The sequence below is a fragment of the Physeter macrocephalus genome, chromosome 9 (assembly GCF_002837175.3).
Source record: "Physeter macrocephalus isolate SW-GA chromosome 9, ASM283717v5, whole genome shotgun sequence".
NCBI lineage: Eukaryota > Metazoa > Chordata > Mammalia > Artiodactyla > Physeteridae > Physeter > Physeter macrocephalus.
Genome location: NC_041222.1, coordinates 83246598 through 83264667, shown reverse-complemented (window position 1 = coordinate 83264667; position 18070 = coordinate 83246598). Strand labels below are relative to the sequence as shown.

The following is an 18070-nucleotide window of genomic DNA, read 5'->3' as shown; positions in this document are numbered from 1 at the left end:
ACACATTCAAAAGAAAGCATCTCAGCAACATTTTCTAGAGACCCATGATTAACTGGTATGTTTAAAGATGAGAATTCATCTTCAATCTAATAGTGATGATAAAGTTCCTAAAATTACTTTCCTCTTGCGCAAACCCCACTCAAAAGTCTTAGTTTCCACATTGCTTTGGGTTGCATATAAAATGATCAGTGCTTTAGAAACAAGAGTCTGAACTGTGTATATAAAAATTGCCGACATTGTTTCCAACATAAATTATGCATTAGAGTCAAGTTGGTCTCTGTATACTATTCCCAGAACGAACACTATTGGTGGTTTTTCATTTGCTTGTTTTTTCTGTACGTAGAATGACCTCCTGTTTTTCAATTTTCCCATTTGTCAAGGTTGACCCCAAGATGAAATTTTTTCACTAAAACACCTGTGATCTCTTAATGCCACAATAATTACTGCTACAACACTAACGCATTCACTGATTTTATTGTGGTAACTGGTAACAATAACTATTACACTGCTTTCTCATTTTGTGTGCAAGCCTCATTTCTCTGTGACTGAAAGCTCACTGAGCACACTGAACACATCCAATATTCCCTTTATACATTCAAAGTGCTAGCATAATAGTGAGCACATCTAAATTGAATATATAGTAAATAGTGCAAAATAAAATCCATTTAAACAGAAAGGCTCTGTTTTATTTGGAAAAATAGAATATTTAAACTATCACAATCTTGAATAAATCAATAGAAATAAATTGTAACTTTATCTGGAAGAACAAACTTAATAAAGGATTGCTGAGTGGTGGAACCAACACTGGGGAAAGGGGTCAGTAGAGACTTCCTTTCCATTTCCAGATGTCAGAATAATAATGTATTCCTATGTTCTTTATATTACTAAATTTAAAGGGGAAAAGCACCATAAAATAACTCTCAAATTTTAGAGAATTTAAAAGCCAGTGGTTTATATAAAATAGCAATTAGGAAAGAGCACTGGTTTAAAAGTCTGAATTATGGAATTATCTTAAAAAATAGTTTTGAGACTTCTAGATAAGATATGAACCTAGGTACCTGACAACCTTATATACATCCTTAAGTCACAAATAAAATAATGAAGTAAAATATATGCTGATCCCCATTATCTTAAATAGATATTGCTTCATTCTTGACACTGATAATGAAACAGAGGATTAAAATTAAAAATATTTTACCCCTACAAACATTCCTGAAAGAAACTAAAGAAGATATGCATAAATGGGAAGACATCTTGTGTTCATGAATGGAAGACTGAATAGTTAATATGCCAGCGCTACCCAAAACAACTTCAAAATGATAGGAACGGAGTAAAGGGACAAAGCAGGTGATTAAATAGTTAATCCCACTAGGGGATTGTAAGTAAAGGAAAAGTATGGGAGACCCCTGTAAGTTAATGATCACTCAAGAAAGCAGGTTTGCTTAACCACAAAACCAAGCATGCCTGCGTAGCAACAAAATCATGCAACAGAAACATGAGACATGCCCCCAAACAATAAACAATGGTAGCATGAGACCCACATCCTGCCCAGTGAGCTCAGTAAGTTAATGACCCCTAGGACATGCTCTCTGCACACATAAAAAACAATAATTTATGGAAAGGTGACATTTCAAAGTGAAAGACCCTCATTGTATGGAGACCTGAAATAATGTTTCCATAGCGCCATGATAGTCCTGGCTTGACCACGTAGGGACAAGAAAACTCCCCTGTCCAACCTGGAGGAGGAGCTGATGATGGAAGCGTGACATCTACTCAAGAATGAGGAAGAAGGTGGTCTTTTCCTCCTCCCCACTTTTCCTTTGATTATAAAACTGTAGCCAACTAAGTTCTCAGGGCGCAGCACCCCCTAGCCCACCTGCTTTTAAGCCTCACAAGCATCCTATTCTAATAAATCACTTCTTATCTATCACTTTGTCTCTTGCTGAATTCTTTCCACGATGAGACATAAAGGACTGGAGCTCCTTGGAACCCCCCGAAACGCCACCTAGTGGTTTCAAAAGCAATCCCTACCAAACTCCCAACGACATTTTTTGAAGAACTGGAAAAACCCACCAAAATTCATATGGAATCTCAAGGGACTCCAAACACCAAAAAGAAATTTGAAAGGAAGAACAAAATTGGAGGATTCACACTTCCTCATTTCAAAATGTAACTACAAAGCTACAGTAATCAAAAGTGTGATACTGGCATAAGGACAGACGTACAGACCAATGGAATAGAATAATGAATCCAGAAACAAACCTTTGCATATATAGTCAAATGATTTTTGACAAAGGTGTCAAGACCACTCAATGAGGAAAGGACAGTCTCTTCAGCAAGCAGTGCTATGAAAACTGGATATCCACATGTATAAGAATGAAGTTGGACTGCTAGCTTACAGAATATATAAAAATTAACTCAAACTGGATTAAACACCTAAACTTAAGAGCTAAACTATAAAACTCTCAGGAAAAAATAAAGAGAAAATTCTTTATGTTGTTGAATTTGGCAATGATTTCCTGGATATGACACCAAAAGCACAGGCTACAAAAGGAAAGAAAATTGGACTTCATCAAAATTAAAAATTTCTATGTATCAAAGGACACTATTGAGAGAATGAAGGAATGGCAAATTAGTGTTTAATGGGACAGATTTTTACTGGTGATGGTTGTACAACAATGTGATGTTTCTTTCCATTCTAGTAACCTTGTCACCAGCAAAGGACCAGCTCAAAGAAGCACTTTATCCTCTACAGGAAAAACACACCAATTATACTTCTACACTTGCCTTAAAAGCACCTAGAGGAAAATCAGTTTGAAAATGGGACTAGTGCTCACATTTCCCACAACCCATTCTAATGTATAAAGTAAATGGCCGTATTAGGTGATTCATTACTATAACCACCAGCAGACTCCTCAATCTTTATTGTATTTTACCAATCCTGAAGAAGAGCTATTTAATAGTTCTGGTGCAAGAGCACCTGCAAGTAAACAACATAATCCTGAGCACTCCTCAAGGGACCACAGTACAGGTACTGACATGTTTCATTCTAAAGAAAATCTTATGCTTGACAGACATTACTAGCTCAACCAAATAAAATGCAAATAATGATGATGATGATTAAAAAAAAAAGAATCCAAAATAAATAAGAATTAGTACCAGTCATAAAAACAATAGTCAGGACTCAGGATTTTGAGGGAACCTGAACCTTGAGATATTATTTATGCTAACTCTTTCAAAACTGGTTTCTGTGTGCATCACTGCTGTCAATAATTTGATACTATCTAACTAAGTAGGACCTAGGGGATTATAATACAGCCAAATATAGTTCTAGTTATGACAGAAAACAAAGGGAATTTTTAAAAAGTCTCTGAATGTATCTGTATCAGACCTAAGAAGCGTTACTTTACAAGAATCAGACTTCAATATTTAAACTTGAAATATACAATAAATAAGAAGCTCAAAATACAGTGTGGCTCAGGAAGTAAAGATTACACTGTGACGTTACAAGGCTGCTATGCCTATGTCCTTTATTAGCATTTGGCATTTTACTTCGTGTCCTTGACAGATTAATTTTTCAAAATGTGTACTGTAAAATAAATAAGACTATATTCTTTCAATATAAATGGTTAACTGACTTGTACAGACGCATTCCTCCTTCATTTATTCCAAATAACTGCAAATCTAGAAGCCAATAAAAACATTTTCTATTGTTTGAAAACTTTAAGAATGTTATCTTAAACCCCCAAATTAAAATCAGCTTCACTTTCCATAAACATTTAAATTGAAAGACTTTAGACTCTACCTTGAAACGTTTAAATGTGCGCTTACGATATTCACACCATTCCACAAAGAAGTGTAGGCTTCGGAAAAACATAAACAGATCTCTTCTTTCTTCTGCTCTGTAGAAATAAAAGGCTCTAGGATTAATAAATATCGTTTATTATCGTTCATTTAAGCCCTCCATCTGGCTTTATCTTATTATTGTTTTTTATAGATCCGACACTAAAGCTAAAAAAGTACTTAATATTATTTCTATACACTGAACTCTGCCCTTTTGAGTATGTGCCCCTGTGTGATTTCTCAGGCTGGAATTTCCTTTTCTCCATCTTCAAATGTTTAAATCCTACCCACCTTTCAAGATATCACACAAAGGCCACTTTCTCCTTGATATCTCATTTGATGACCTGTGGTATAATAAGGAATATATCTGGTCTTTGTCACTAGTTCCTAACACAGAGCTTCAAACGCTCCTGGAATTCCTGAGTGACAAGAGTGCCTTTTTTATGTTAATGAGGTAAATCAAGGTAGTCCCTAGGTAGCCTTAGGATGGGGACTGTTCACCAGAAAGACCAACCACATGATTAAAAAGTTGGAACTGTGGGCTCACCAGTTCTCCAGGGAAGAAAGGAGAGCTGGAGGAGTTTAATCACATGGCCAATCATGATGCCTATGTAAGGTAACCCAAATAAAACGTCTGGACAACAAAACTCAGTGGCACTTTCAGGTTGGTGAACATGTGGATGTGCTAGGAGGCTGATGTGCCCAGATTCCATGAAGAGAGGGCTCTATGTCTATCCTCCTCCCCCAGCCCCCACGGCACCCCACCCCACCCCTAGACCTTGGTCTATGAATAGTTTCCATTTGGCTGTTTCTGGGTTGTAACTTTTACTGAAGTCTAGCAGTCTTATGGAGGTCTCTGCCCTTAACCTGTGGGTCTCTGCTAAATCTGGGTAGTGTCAGAATTGAACTGAATTACAGGACACCCAGTTGGTGTCACGGAATTATTGTGTCTCACCACCACACCATATGTCCTATTCCAAAATAACTAGAAATAATTTCATTCCTATGCCTAGAGCTCCCATAGGAATTTAGCTCAATTCTCTTAATACTATACCTATTGTTATATTGACACCTACAAACACTTCTGAGCAACTTATAGGCAAGATGCATGTGTTCATTTAATCATTCATTCAATAAATGATTGTGGGAGTAGAGTTCCCATTCTAGTCACAGTAGAGTAAGCACATTGAACCTGAATGTTCCCATTAATTACAATTTAGAAACACGGAAATAACACATAAAGCAAATATTGGAAGATTTTGATATGTGGACAGAAAAAGCAAAACAGGTAGAGACTTCAGGAATTAAGGGAGGACCAGATAATGAGTTCCTTGGGGTTCATTTTTACCTCTTGTACATCCCAATCTGGATGCTAGAGCAGACTGAAATTTAAAAAACAAACAAAAAGGCCCAGGGAAAGACTGCTCCTTCTAGCCAGCAAAAGTCATACAAGATGAGGAGTGAAGACACTGGTTTTAGTGATGATTATTTGGACTTGACACCAAAAGCTAAGGCAACAAAGCAAAAATAAACACGGAACTACATCAAACTAAAAAGTCTCTGCACAGTAAAGGAAACCATCAACAAAATGAAAAGGCAACTTGGCGAATGGGACAAAATCCTTGCAAACCAAATATCTGATGGGGTTAATATACAAAATATATAAAGAATTCACATAACCCAATAGCAAAAAACCCAAACAATCAGATAAAACAGGCAGAGGATCTGAATATAAGCATACCTCAGAGATATTGCAGATTCAGTTCCAGACCACCACAATAAAGCAAACATTGCAATAAAGCGAATCGTACAGATTTTTTTAGTTTCCCGCATATTAAAGTTATGTTACACTATAGATTCTTGTCTAAAAAAAAAAAAAAAATCAAGGTACAGGTCTTCCCTGGTGGTGCAGTGGTTAAAAATCCACCTGCCAATGCAGGGGACCCGGGTTCGAGCCCTGGTCCGGGAAGATCCCACATGCCGCAGAGCAAATAAGCCCGTGCACCACAACTACTGAGCCTGTGCTCTATGGCCCACAAGCCACAACTATGGAGCCCACGTGCCACATCTACTGAAGCCCGTGCACTCTAGAGACCATGCTCTGCAACAAGTGAAGCCACCGCAATGAGAAGCCCACACACCGCAACAAAGAGTATCCCCCGCTCACTGCAACTAGAGAAAGCCCGCATGCCGCAATGAAGGCCCAACACAGCCAAAAATAATAAATAAAAATAAATAAATTAATTAAAAAAAAACAAGGCAAATATCTTAATTAAAAAATACTTTAGGAGTGGGGGAGAAATAAGTGAGGGGTACAAACTTCCACTTAAAAATTAAATAAGCCACAGAGATGGAATATACAGCATAAGAAATATGGTCAATAAAATTGAAATAACTCTGCGTGGGAATGGATGGTTACTAGACTTACTATGGTAAACTTTTCATAATGTATGAAAATGTCAAAACACTATGTAGTACACCTGAAACTAACATAATATTGTATGTCTACTACATTTCAACTTAAAACTAAGTTTCTATAAGATATAAATACACTTGCTACATCTTTGCACCCAATCAGTCCATATCTGATTGAGGACTCCTTAATATTAAAGTGATCTAATGTTCCCAATAAAGAGGAAAAAGTTCACAACAAAAAAAATCACTTTACTGCTATAAACTGCTATCCATCATCTGAGCATTCAGCAAATCTTTTTGCTGGTGGAGGGTCTCTCCTCGGCATTGATGGATGTTGACTGATGAGGGATGTTTACTAAAAGTTGGCATGGCTGTGGCAACCACCACCCTTATTCTTCAAATAAGACGACAATGAAGCTTGATGCATCAAGTGACTCTTCCTTTCATGAACAATTTCTCTGTAACATGCAATGCTGTTTGACAGCATTTCACCCACAGAACTTCTTTCAAAACTAGCGTCAATACTCTCAAACCCTGCCACTGCTTTATCAACTAGATTTATGTCACAGTCTAAATCCTTTTTTTGTCATTTCAACAATCTTCACAGCATCTTCACTAGGAGTAGATTCCATCTCAAGAAACCACTTTCTTTTTCTTCATCCGTAAGAAGCAACTCCTCATCCATTAAAAGTTTTGCCATGAGATGGTAGCAATTCAGTCACATCTTCAGGCTCCACTTCTAATTCTAGGTCTCTTGCTATTTCCACCACACTTGCAGTTACTTCCTCCACTGAAGTCTTGAACCCCTCAAAATCATCCACGAAGGTTGGAATCAACTTCTTCCAAACTCCTGTTAATGTTGATCTTTTCACCTCTTCCAATGAATCAAGAATGTTTCTTTTTTGTTTTTTTCTTTTTTCTTTTGGCTACGTCAGGTCTTAATTGCAGCATGTGGGATCTTCGTTGAGGCATGCGGGATCTTTCGTTGCAGCACACAGGATTCCCTCTAGCTGTTGTGTGGGGGTTTTCTATTCTCTAGTTGTGGTGTGCAGGCTCCAGGGCACGTGGGTTCCGTAGTTTGCAGCACGCGGGCTCTCTAGTTGAGGCGCACACAAGCTCAGTAGTTGTGGTGCGTGGGCTTAGCTGCCCCGCAGCATGTGGGAACCTAGTTCCCCAACCAGGGGTCAAACCAACGTCCTCTGCATTGGAAAGTGGATTCTTTACCACTTGACCACCAGGGAAGTCCCATGAATGTTCTTAATGGCATCCAGAATGGTGAATCCTTTCCAGATTTTCAACTGACTTTGCCCAGATCCATCAGAAGAATTCACTATCTATGGCAGCTACAGCCTCACAAAATATATTTCTTAAATAATAAGACTTGAAAGTTGAAATGACCCCTTGATCCATGGGCTGCAGAATGGATGTTGTGTTAGCAGGCATGAAAACATTAATATCATCGTACATCTCCATCAGAGCTCTTGGGTGGCCAAGTGCATTGTCAATGAGCAATAATATTTTGAAAGGAATCTTTTTTCTAAGCAGTAGGCCTCAACAGCAGGCTTAAAATATTTAGTAAACCATGTTGTAAACAGACATGCTATCATCCAGGCTTTCCATTTATAGAGCACAGGCAGAAGAGATTTAGTATAATTCTTAAGGGCCCTAGGAATTTTGGAATGGTAAATGAACACGGGCTTCAACTTAAGGTTACTAGTGGCATTAGCCCCTAACAAAAGAGTCAGCCTGTCCTTTGAAGCTTTGAAGCCAGGCATCGACTTTTCCTCTCTAGCTATGAAAGTCCTAGATAGTATCTTCTTCCGATATAAGGCTGTTTTGTCTACATTGAAAATCTGTTGTTTAGTGTAGTCACCTTCATGGATTATCTTAGCTACATCTTCTGGATAACTTGCTGCAGTGTCTACATCAGCCCTTGCTGCTTCACCTTGTACTTTTATATTACGGAGATGGCTTCTTTCCTTAAACCTCATGAACCAAACTCTGCTAGCTTCAAACTTTTCTTCTGTAGCTTCCTCACCTCTCTCATCCTTCACAGAATTGAAGAGAGTTAGGGCCCTGATGTGGATTAGACTTTGGCTTTAAGGAAATGTTGGGGCTGGTTTGATCTTCTATCCAGACCACTAGAACTTTCTCCATAGGCGCAATAAAGCTGTTTCACTTTCTTATTTGTGTGTTCACTAGAATATTACTCTTGATTTCCTCCAAGATAGACAGATAGATATACACACACAGGGAGATACATATCCCTATCTATCTATCTATCTAATGGAATATTATTCATCCATAAGAAGAAGGAAATCCTGATATTTGTAACAATATGGCTGGACCTTGAGGACATTATGCTAAGTAAAATAAGTCAGGGACAGAAAGATAAATACTGTGTGATCTCACTAGTATGTGGAATCTAAAAAACAAACAAACAAAAACCAAACTCAGTTGCGGAGAACACACTGGTAGTCAGCAAAATGGGTGAGGGTGGTCAAAAGGTACAAACTCCTAGTTATAAAACAAGTAAGCCATGGGGATGTAACATACACCATGGTGACTGTAGTTAATAATACTGTATTGTATATTTGAAAGTTGCTAGAAGAGAAAATGTTAAAAGTTCTCATCAGAAAAAAAAAAAGTAACTGTGTGATTATACACGTTAACTAGAGTAATTGTAATGATCATTTCACAATTTATACATATATCTTGTCATTATATTGTACACCTGAAACTAATATAATGTTATATATCAACTATATCTCAATAGAAAAAAACCAGTGTTCAAAATAATGCAATATAATCTACTGGACATAATATTAATAAAGTTTCTTTTGTGGTTTATTACTTAATAGCAAAAGTTTTCAAAAATTAGGCAATAAAATTTTTGATGCAGTTAAAAAAAAGAAAAAAAAAAGATGAGAAAAGGGAAACCATGCAGTACAGAACCCTAATGCCAAAGAGGAGCCGTGTCCCTAATCCTCCCAATTAGGCAACTAGTACTGCTGGTAATAAGCAAAAGCATAAGCATATGGATCAAGGGAAGAGAACTGAGAGTCCAGAAATAAAATCATAGATCTACGGTCAACTGATTGTCAACAAGAGTGCCAAAACCATTCAGTGGGGGTAAGAATAGTCTCACTGGTACTGGGACAATGAGATATCCAAATGCTAAAGAATGATGTGGCACCCTTACTTTGCACCATATGTGCTAAACTCTAAATGGATCAACGACCTAAATATAAAAGCTAAAACTATAAATTCTTAGAAGAAAACACAGAGGCAGATATCGACCTTAGATTTGGCTGTGGATTCTCAAATGACAATAAAATCATGAACATCAAAATAAAATACAGATAATGTAGACATCATAAAAATTAAAACTTCTGTGCATCAAATGACATTATCAAGAGTGGAAAGACAAACTACACAGTGGTATTTGCAAAATACATATCTGAAAAGGGTCTAGAACCCAAAATATAGAGAAAACTCTTAAAACTCAACATAAAAATAGTAAAAATGCTGTAACAAGCTATCATGAACATGGTTTAAAGAAATTAAAAAATAGAAAATATCAACAAAGAAATAAAAGATAAAAAGAAGATTCAAATAATTTAGAACTGCAAAATACAATAACTTAAATACAAATCTTATCACAGTGGGCTTCCCTGGTGGCGCAGTGGTTAAGAATCCGCCTGCTAATGCAGGGGACACAGGTTGGAGCACTGGTCTGGGAAGATCTCACATTCTGCGGAGCAGCTAAGCCCACGTGCCACAGCTACTGAGCCTGTGCTCTAGAGCCTGCGAGCCACAACTACTGAGCCCACGTGCCACAACTACTGAAGCCTATGCGCCTAGAGCCCGTGCTCTGCAACAAGAGAAGCCACCTCAATGAGAAGCCCGCGCACTGCAACGAAGTGTAGCCCCCCTCACCGCAACTACGCAAAGTCCATGTGCAGCAACAAAGACCCAATGCAGCCAAAAAAAAAAAACAAAAAAAGAAACCTCATCAGAAGTGTTCCATAGCAGAATGGAGATGGCAGGGGAAAGAAACTTAAAGATAGACCAAAAGAAATTATTCAATACCAACAGAGAGAAAAAAGATTGGGGGAAAAAAAGGTAAGAGATCCTCAGAGAGTTGTGAAATAATAACAAAAGGTTTAACCTTCATGTCATCAGCCTCAGAAGGAGAGGGGAAAGGGCCTGGGACTGAAAAAATATTTGAAGAAATAAGGACTGAGTACTTACCAAATTTGACTAAAAAAATATACCTACAGATTCCCAAAGATATCTAAGCCCAGAGAAATGATGATCACATTTCTAAAAATTAAAGACAAAGAAAGTCCTTGAAAGCAGGCACAGAGAAATTAGGCATTACAAATAAGGGAACAATGGTTTGAATAACTATCTATTTCTCATCAAAAACCATGGAGGCCAGAAGCAAGTGGCACAACATTGTTTAAGTGTTGAAAGAACAGGACTGTCAAACTAGAATTCTATATCCAGAAAGAATCTTCCTCAAGAATGAGAGTATAGACATTCTCACATGAAGAAAATTAAGAAAATTTGCTGCCAGAGCCATCATTCACTTAGTTTCCTTTAACTCTTTGAGCATATTTAAAACAGTTTCTTTGTCTAATAAATCCAAAGTCTGGGCTTCCTCAGGGACAGTTTCTATTGATTGATTACTTTTTTCCCTGTGCATGGGCCTTACTTTCTTGTTTTGTTTTTCGTTCTGCCTGTTTTGTAATTTTTGTTGAAAACTGAATATTTTAAACACTATAGTGTGGCAATTCCTGGAATCAGATTCCCCCTCTCCCCAGGGTTTGCTATTGTGCTTTTTGTTGCTTTTGTTGGTTTAGTGACTTTTCTGAACCAATCTGTAGAGTCTATTTTTTATTGTGCGTGACTACGTAAGTCTCTGCTCAATTAGCTAATATTTGGACAGATTTACTTAAACACCTTGAACCCATGTCTCCAAGTGTTTGCCAAGGGGCTTTCTGTTGGGCATAGCTTCATTACTCAGCAAGGCAAATGACAATACTACCTTAGCTTTCACTTCCTGCTTTTGCACAGCCTCAAGGTCAGCCAGTAGTGAGAACTTAGGCCATATCAGGTCTTTCCTGAGCATACACACAACCCAACCTTCTAGATTCCCAGGGATAGGTCAGAGATTTTTGAAGTCCCTAGCCATTGCATTCTACAGCTTTTACTTTTAAGCTTTTTCATTAACCTATTAATTGCCCCAGCTGTTATCCACTGCCTCAGGCACCCATGAAGTTTAAAAATTGCCTCCAGGGAACTCCCTGGCAGTCCAGTGGTTAGGACTCAGTGCTTTCACTGCTGGGGCCCAGGTTTGATCCCTGGCCGGGGAACTAAGAGCCCACAAGCTGCATAGCGTGGACCAAAAAAAAATTTTTAAAAGCCTCCAAATATCTTCAACAAATTCTCCCAGAGAAAAGCCTTTCACACTAGATTAGTTCTGAGTCAGGTCAAATAAATACAGCCTTGAAAGTGAGATATTCCAGGGAACAAAGAAACAGGTCAAACAATGACAATTTACTGGGAGTGTGGCTTTGAAGGAGTTTGAACCTATTCTGCTCCCTCTGGTGGCTGCCAGGCTTGCTGGTTATCACCAGGATTACAGGCTTTTTGTTGTCAAGGCTAACACAGAGCTGGTAAAGGAGAGATAGGTATAGGGCATTTAAAAAACACAAAGCTCACTCTTGTTATAAAGATTGTGCCATTTTTCCTGAATAAATGCTCCCTGGATTGCTACAACCCTTTGGTTCATTTCTAGAATTCCAAAAAATTTGATTCTGACAGTTTTGGCCAGTTTTTTTGTTGCTATTACAGAGGAGAGAATCTTCAAAGGTACTTACTCTGCTAGTTTCACTGACATCTATGCCTTGAATTTTAAAAGAACTCAGCCAGGGCTCTGTATTAATCATGTCTTTTATTTTCTGTATTCTGATGCTTTGACATCTGGGGCCTTGCTGACCCTGAAGAAACTGTGCCTCCCAAGGTTGGCCCATTCCTAGAGATAGTAAACAACTTGCTCCTGAATGCTTTTCTAACGTGATACAACCAGTCCAGAACCCATATCTCAACCACCTCCTTTATATTTGCTATTCCCCTATCCACTTGCTCAGGGCTAGGTACCAGAGGCATCTAGTGACAGCCCCTATGACCCACAGCCTCCTGAAATTATTCAAACTAGCCAACCTAAGCCTGCTCACCCTGACTCACTTTTTCCTTACCTCAGAAAACACAGTAAAGGCTCTTGACCAGTTTCCCATTCTCCTTCTGTCTTCTGACCTACTCTAGTGCTTCTCCCTGTGGCCCCCAGTGGCATGATGTACCCCTCCCGCTTAGGAAGCAACTAAGTAACAAACTATCTTTTCAATGGTAATCATCTTCCTGATCTGTTGGTCTTACCATACTCAAATAATTTTTTTAAAAACCTATTAAAATAGGTTCCCATGCATTTATTACTAACTTTTAAACATTAGCCATGTAGTATATATGAGCATAGATGTTTATTTCACATGTAAGTTGTTGGTTCCTGTAGATAGCAAAAAGACTACCCCAGAACACATAAACAGTAGTGGTGAGGTTTATTCTCTCCATACTTGGTCACTCAGCCAAACGGTCCTGTAACCATGAGTTAATAAACTCATTGGAACTGCTTCTCAGAGGGACCTCACCAAACTAGTCTTCGTGGAAGCTACAGTGATATTTCTATGAAGGTGACTAATTTGGTGCAGCTCTTAATCACTGAGTAAATGGCCCTCTGAAGCTGCTTTGAAGCTAATCTTGGTGAACTTATCAGAAGTTGGGACAGTAAGTAACTTGTGGAAGTCAGTAAGGGGATTAATTGAATTGTGATTCTTGGAAAATGACCTAAATTGCCTCAGACATATGAAAAACGAGCATGTCTGCATAATAATCATTCAGCTTACCTGTACAATGACTAATCTGAGGAGTAGTTTTGTCCTAAATCCCTTCCAGTTATAGCTTTTTACGCTTTTCTGTGCCTTTTTTTTTTTCTTCAAAAATAACAACAAAAATAGTGAAGAAAGCATCTGGCACATAGAATTCATTCTCAAAGAATCCTTGTAATTCGATCAGTTGAGTATATTGTAAATAGTGGTGGGCATGCATTCTTACTGAAGGAGTTTAGGAATCTATGCCACAAGTAATATCACACAATAGGGAATCTGTAAGATGAAGTAATTCCATGAAGAGTGGGTGGCCCAGAGAAACAGTGCTTTGTAGATCCAGTCTCGTTGAGAAGCATTCCCCAAATATTGGCAATCACTGCATGTTGTAAAGGGGAGACCTAGCTCATGGATATTCTTCTAATAGCTCTATTATTCCAATTCCAATAAGTTCCATTATTTCTCAGAAATATTTTTATTCTTTGATTTGTTATTCTTCATATAAACTTTTGGAATGGGGCAGAAGCTTGCAAATACTTTTATCCAGTTCCTTCATTTTGCAGATAGAGCTCCACAGAGTTTAAATATCTTTCCTAATTCAGTGGTTAGTCATTAGTTTAAAGGAAAAAACCCAACGAAATGTGTTATATGAAGGTACACTGTCCTTGTTATCACATATTTGTGATTTACACTAAGGATAAGATATGCATACTAAGTGATTATAATACAAGGCAAAATAGGATTCATTTTTAGAGAGTACCTAGAGTTGGTAACCAGCTGGGTACAATTAGGCAAGTTTAGCTCCCTGACTTACTCATAGTCACCCTCTCAGTGAGGCCTTCTCTGACCATGCTATTTAAAAATGGATACCTCTCCCTCATCCTGTACATTCTCTATTTCCCATCCCACTTTATTTTCCCCCATACCATTTATCTCTATCTAATATATTATTCATTTTATATATCAGTTTATGTATTGCCTTTTCCGCTTCCTAGAAAATAAGTTTATGAGGGCAGAGATGTTTTGTTTTGTTCACTGCTACATACTAAGCATATACAATGTTTGCCACGTAATAGGTATGCACTTAAATTCCCATAGCATTTATCCCATCATCATTTACCACGTTATTGGTTTTGCTTATTTACTAGTTTGTCAGCTTCATGAAGTCAGAAACTATGTACCTTTTGTTCAATTATATTCTTAGAGACTAATACAGTACAAAGTACATAATATGCTTTCAACACGCATGTATTTATTTATTTTTAAATTTTCATACTGGGGCAGGAGAGGTATATTTTAAGCCTGGAAAGTCTTTTTATCCCTGAATATAAGGAAGTGCTCAAAAATATGAAAAGAAGAGTAAAGAATTATAAACCTTTAAAAAAAAGAATGAATGATACCATATCTATAGTAAACAGATACATACACATATACACACATATTGATACACAGGGGTGAAGGGAGATATATTTCTCAAGCACAAGGACTAATGCTTATTGAGAAATGTAAAGGGAAGTGCTGGAGTTGAAAAATCATCATTTTGCAACCACCACAGTAAAAAGTAGATCAGATATGAATCACCAGGGGTGCTAAATATAGGCAGAAATTTTAATGAAGAGTAGTATCTGCATGATCATAAAGTATCTCCCCATAGACTGTCTATTAGTTGTAAGGGAAGAAAAAAAGCAGTGATGATACAGTGGAGAATCAGGCACCAGTTTGACTGATGATCAAAATTAACATCAACTGTAAGGGACAGCTATCTGAGAAGGACAAAACATCACCTATACAGTATTTTGCCTGAGAATACATAACAGTAATTGATGATGAGAAAAAACATCAAAGACTAAATTAAAAACATTCTATGAGTGGCAGGGAGGGGGAGGTGGAAGAACTGTATTTTTTAAAGATGGCAAAGTCATAAAAGGCTCTAGAATTGCTCCAAATTAAAGAAATCTGTAAGACATGACAACTAAATGCAATACTTGGCTCTAGCCTGGATCATGTACTGCAGAGGAAAAGAAAATACAATAAAGGACATTATTAGATCAAATAACCAAATTGGAATATGGATGGCAAAGTAGATAAAAGTATTATATCAATGTCAATTTATGGAGTCAATCACAGTACTATAAGAGAATACCTCTACTCAGATTGCACACCAAAGCATCTAGGAGAACACAGCCATGATATATGCATCAGGAAAAAAAACAGAAATGGTAAAAATCTGGGTGAATATAATAATCTATCACTCTTAAATTCTTTAAATTATGTATCATGGTTGAGGGTAAAAAACCATAACTGTCTGATGGGGTTTTCAATGCATACACATGAATGTAATTCATATAAAAACTATAACATGAAGCAGGGAGAGAAAGGGATCTATACTGTTATAAGGATTCCCAGACTGTAATTGCAGTGGTAAAGTATTAAATCTAAGTAGACTGTTAAAAGTTAGCTTATGCAGTTGAAATCCCTCCAGCAGCCAATAATAATAATAATAATAATATAATAATAATACTTTTTAACGTCTGACAGAAGAAATTACTCTCCAAAGAATATAGGTCCATAAAGAGCAGTAGTTACATCATTAGAGCGTACAAGGCCAAAATGACAGATGTTTTAATCTCCATTTAACAAGGGAGCAAAAAATAAGCTCTTAATCATGTGATGAGGGAGTGAGCCAAGAAATAAATCGTAAAAACTACAATGGCCAAAGTTTAAACACACATGCACACTACAGACACACAGAGAAAAAAAGAGAAAGAAAAAGACTGTTCTCTTACATGACTTTTTTAAAAGAAGTATTTAAAAGTGGATTAAGTCACAATTCCTTCACCCCCATTCACATCTCCACAGTCTTCCATTATAGAAAGAAAGTGTGTGTGTATGTGTTTGTGAGAGTGAGAGAGAGAGAGTGTGTGTGTATCGGCTCTTAGAGCTGTAAGAGTGATTGCAATTTATCTATTTTCCCAAGTAAATTTCAAACTTCACTGAGAGAGAGAGAGAGAGGGAGTGTGTGTGTATCGGCTCTTAGAGCTGTAAGAGTGATTGCAATTTATCTATTTTCCCAAGTAAATTTCAAACTTCACTGAATGTACAACAGATGTTATGGATTTCCTTCACAAAATGTTTGCAGTGGCACATTTCAAATGCAACTAGAGGAATCAAAAAAGTAAAGTAACTCCAAATGTCTCTTTCTCAAGGATAAAGCAAAGCATAGAGAGAAATTTGGGATAACACTTTTAAACTTTTCTTTAAAAATTAAATTCCTAGGAATATTAGGTCTACAATCAAATGATTATCAGAACTTAATTCACTAAAATATTATCAGTTACTCTCACACACTGCCGGTGAGGATGCAAAATGGTATGGTCACTCTGGTAAACAGTGTGGCAGTTTATTATAAATTTAAACATATTCTTATCATATGACCCAGCAGCCCCACTTCCAGTTATTACCCTAGAGAAAAGAAAATTTACTTTCACATAAAAAACTCTATTGAGCAGCACTATTCATAATCACCGAAACTGGAAATAACCTGAATGTCCTCCAATAGGTGAATGGATAAACAAACTATTATACATAAAATGGAATACTACTCAGAAATGGAAAGACAGATGAATCTCAAAGGCATTATGCTAAGTAAAGAAGCCAGCCTCAAAAGGTTAAACACTGTGTGATTTCATTTATTTGACATTTTGTAAAAGGAAAAATTCTAGTAATGAAGATCAGAGTAAGTTTTGCCATGGGTTAAGAGTGGGGAGAGGGTATAAGGGCTTTTTTGTATTGATGGAACTGTTTAATACCCTGATTGTAGTCGAGTGTACACAGAAACAATCTAATCAGAATAATACAGCAGGAAAAAATTGAATTAAATGAAAGGAGCCACAGGGACACGTAGGACAATACCAAACAATTTTACATTCATGTCATCAAAGACCCAGAAGCAAAGAATAAAAAGTGTTGACTGAAAAATATATTTGAAGAAATAATGGCTCAAAACTTGTCAAATTAGGTAAAAAGACATAAACTTACAAATTCAAGAAGCTCAGAAAACCCCAGGGAGTATAAACTCAGAGAAATCCATGCTTAAACACATCGGAATCAAACTATTGAAAATTAAAGAAAAAGAAAACTTCCTGAATCAGTTAGAGGAAAACAGACACATATCATATAGAAGAACAAGGATTCCAAGACAGTGGATTTCTCAACAGAAACAATGGAGGCTGGAAGGAAGTAAAACAACATTTTTAAAAAACTGAAAGAAAAGAACTGTCAACCCAGAGTTCAATATCCAGTGAAAATACCCAAACACATGTAGGCTAAACAATGTTACCAAATAACCAAGAGATCACTGAAGAAATCAAAGAGGAAGAAATCACTGAAGAGATCACTGAAGAAATCAAAGAGGAAGTCAAAACTCACCTAGAGACAAATTACAACGAAATCAAGAGGTTTATTTTATTTACAAGAGGTATATTTATTTACAAAACCTATGGGATGCAGCAAAAGCAATTCTAAGAGGGAAGTTTATAGCAATACAAGCCTACCTCACGAAACAAGAAAAATCTCAAAAAAACAACCTGACATACACCTAAAGGAACTAGAGAAAGAAGAACAAACAAAACCCAAAGTTAGTAGAAGGAAAGAAATCATAAAGATCAGAGCAGAAATAAATAAAATAGAAACAAAGAAAACAATAGCAAAGATCAATAAAACTAAAAGCTGGTTCTTTGAGAAGGTAAGCAAAATTGATAAACCTTTAGCCAGACTCATCAAAAAGAGGGAGAGGACTCAAATCAATAAAATTAGAAATGAAAAAGGAGAAGTTACAACAGACACGGCAGAAATACAAAGCATCC

General features: G+C 37.0%; 1 protein-coding gene across 3 annotated transcripts in view; it reads right to left on the bottom strand.

Annotated features, from left to right (window-relative positions):
- Positions 1-18070, bottom strand: part of CENPP (centromere protein P) — a 242670-nt gene that overhangs the window by 160273 nt on the left and 64327 nt on the right. For 2 of the 3 annotated variants that reach the window (XM_007111296.4, XM_007111297.4), the window contains exon 5: positions 3806-3902. The exons of the other annotated variant lie outside the window; for it this stretch is intronic. In XM_007111296.4, coding sequence (XP_007111358.1) covers positions 3806-3902 — 97 coding nt within the window. The remainder of the gene's footprint in view (positions 1-3805; positions 3903-18070) is intronic. 3 annotated transcript variants of the gene reach the window in all.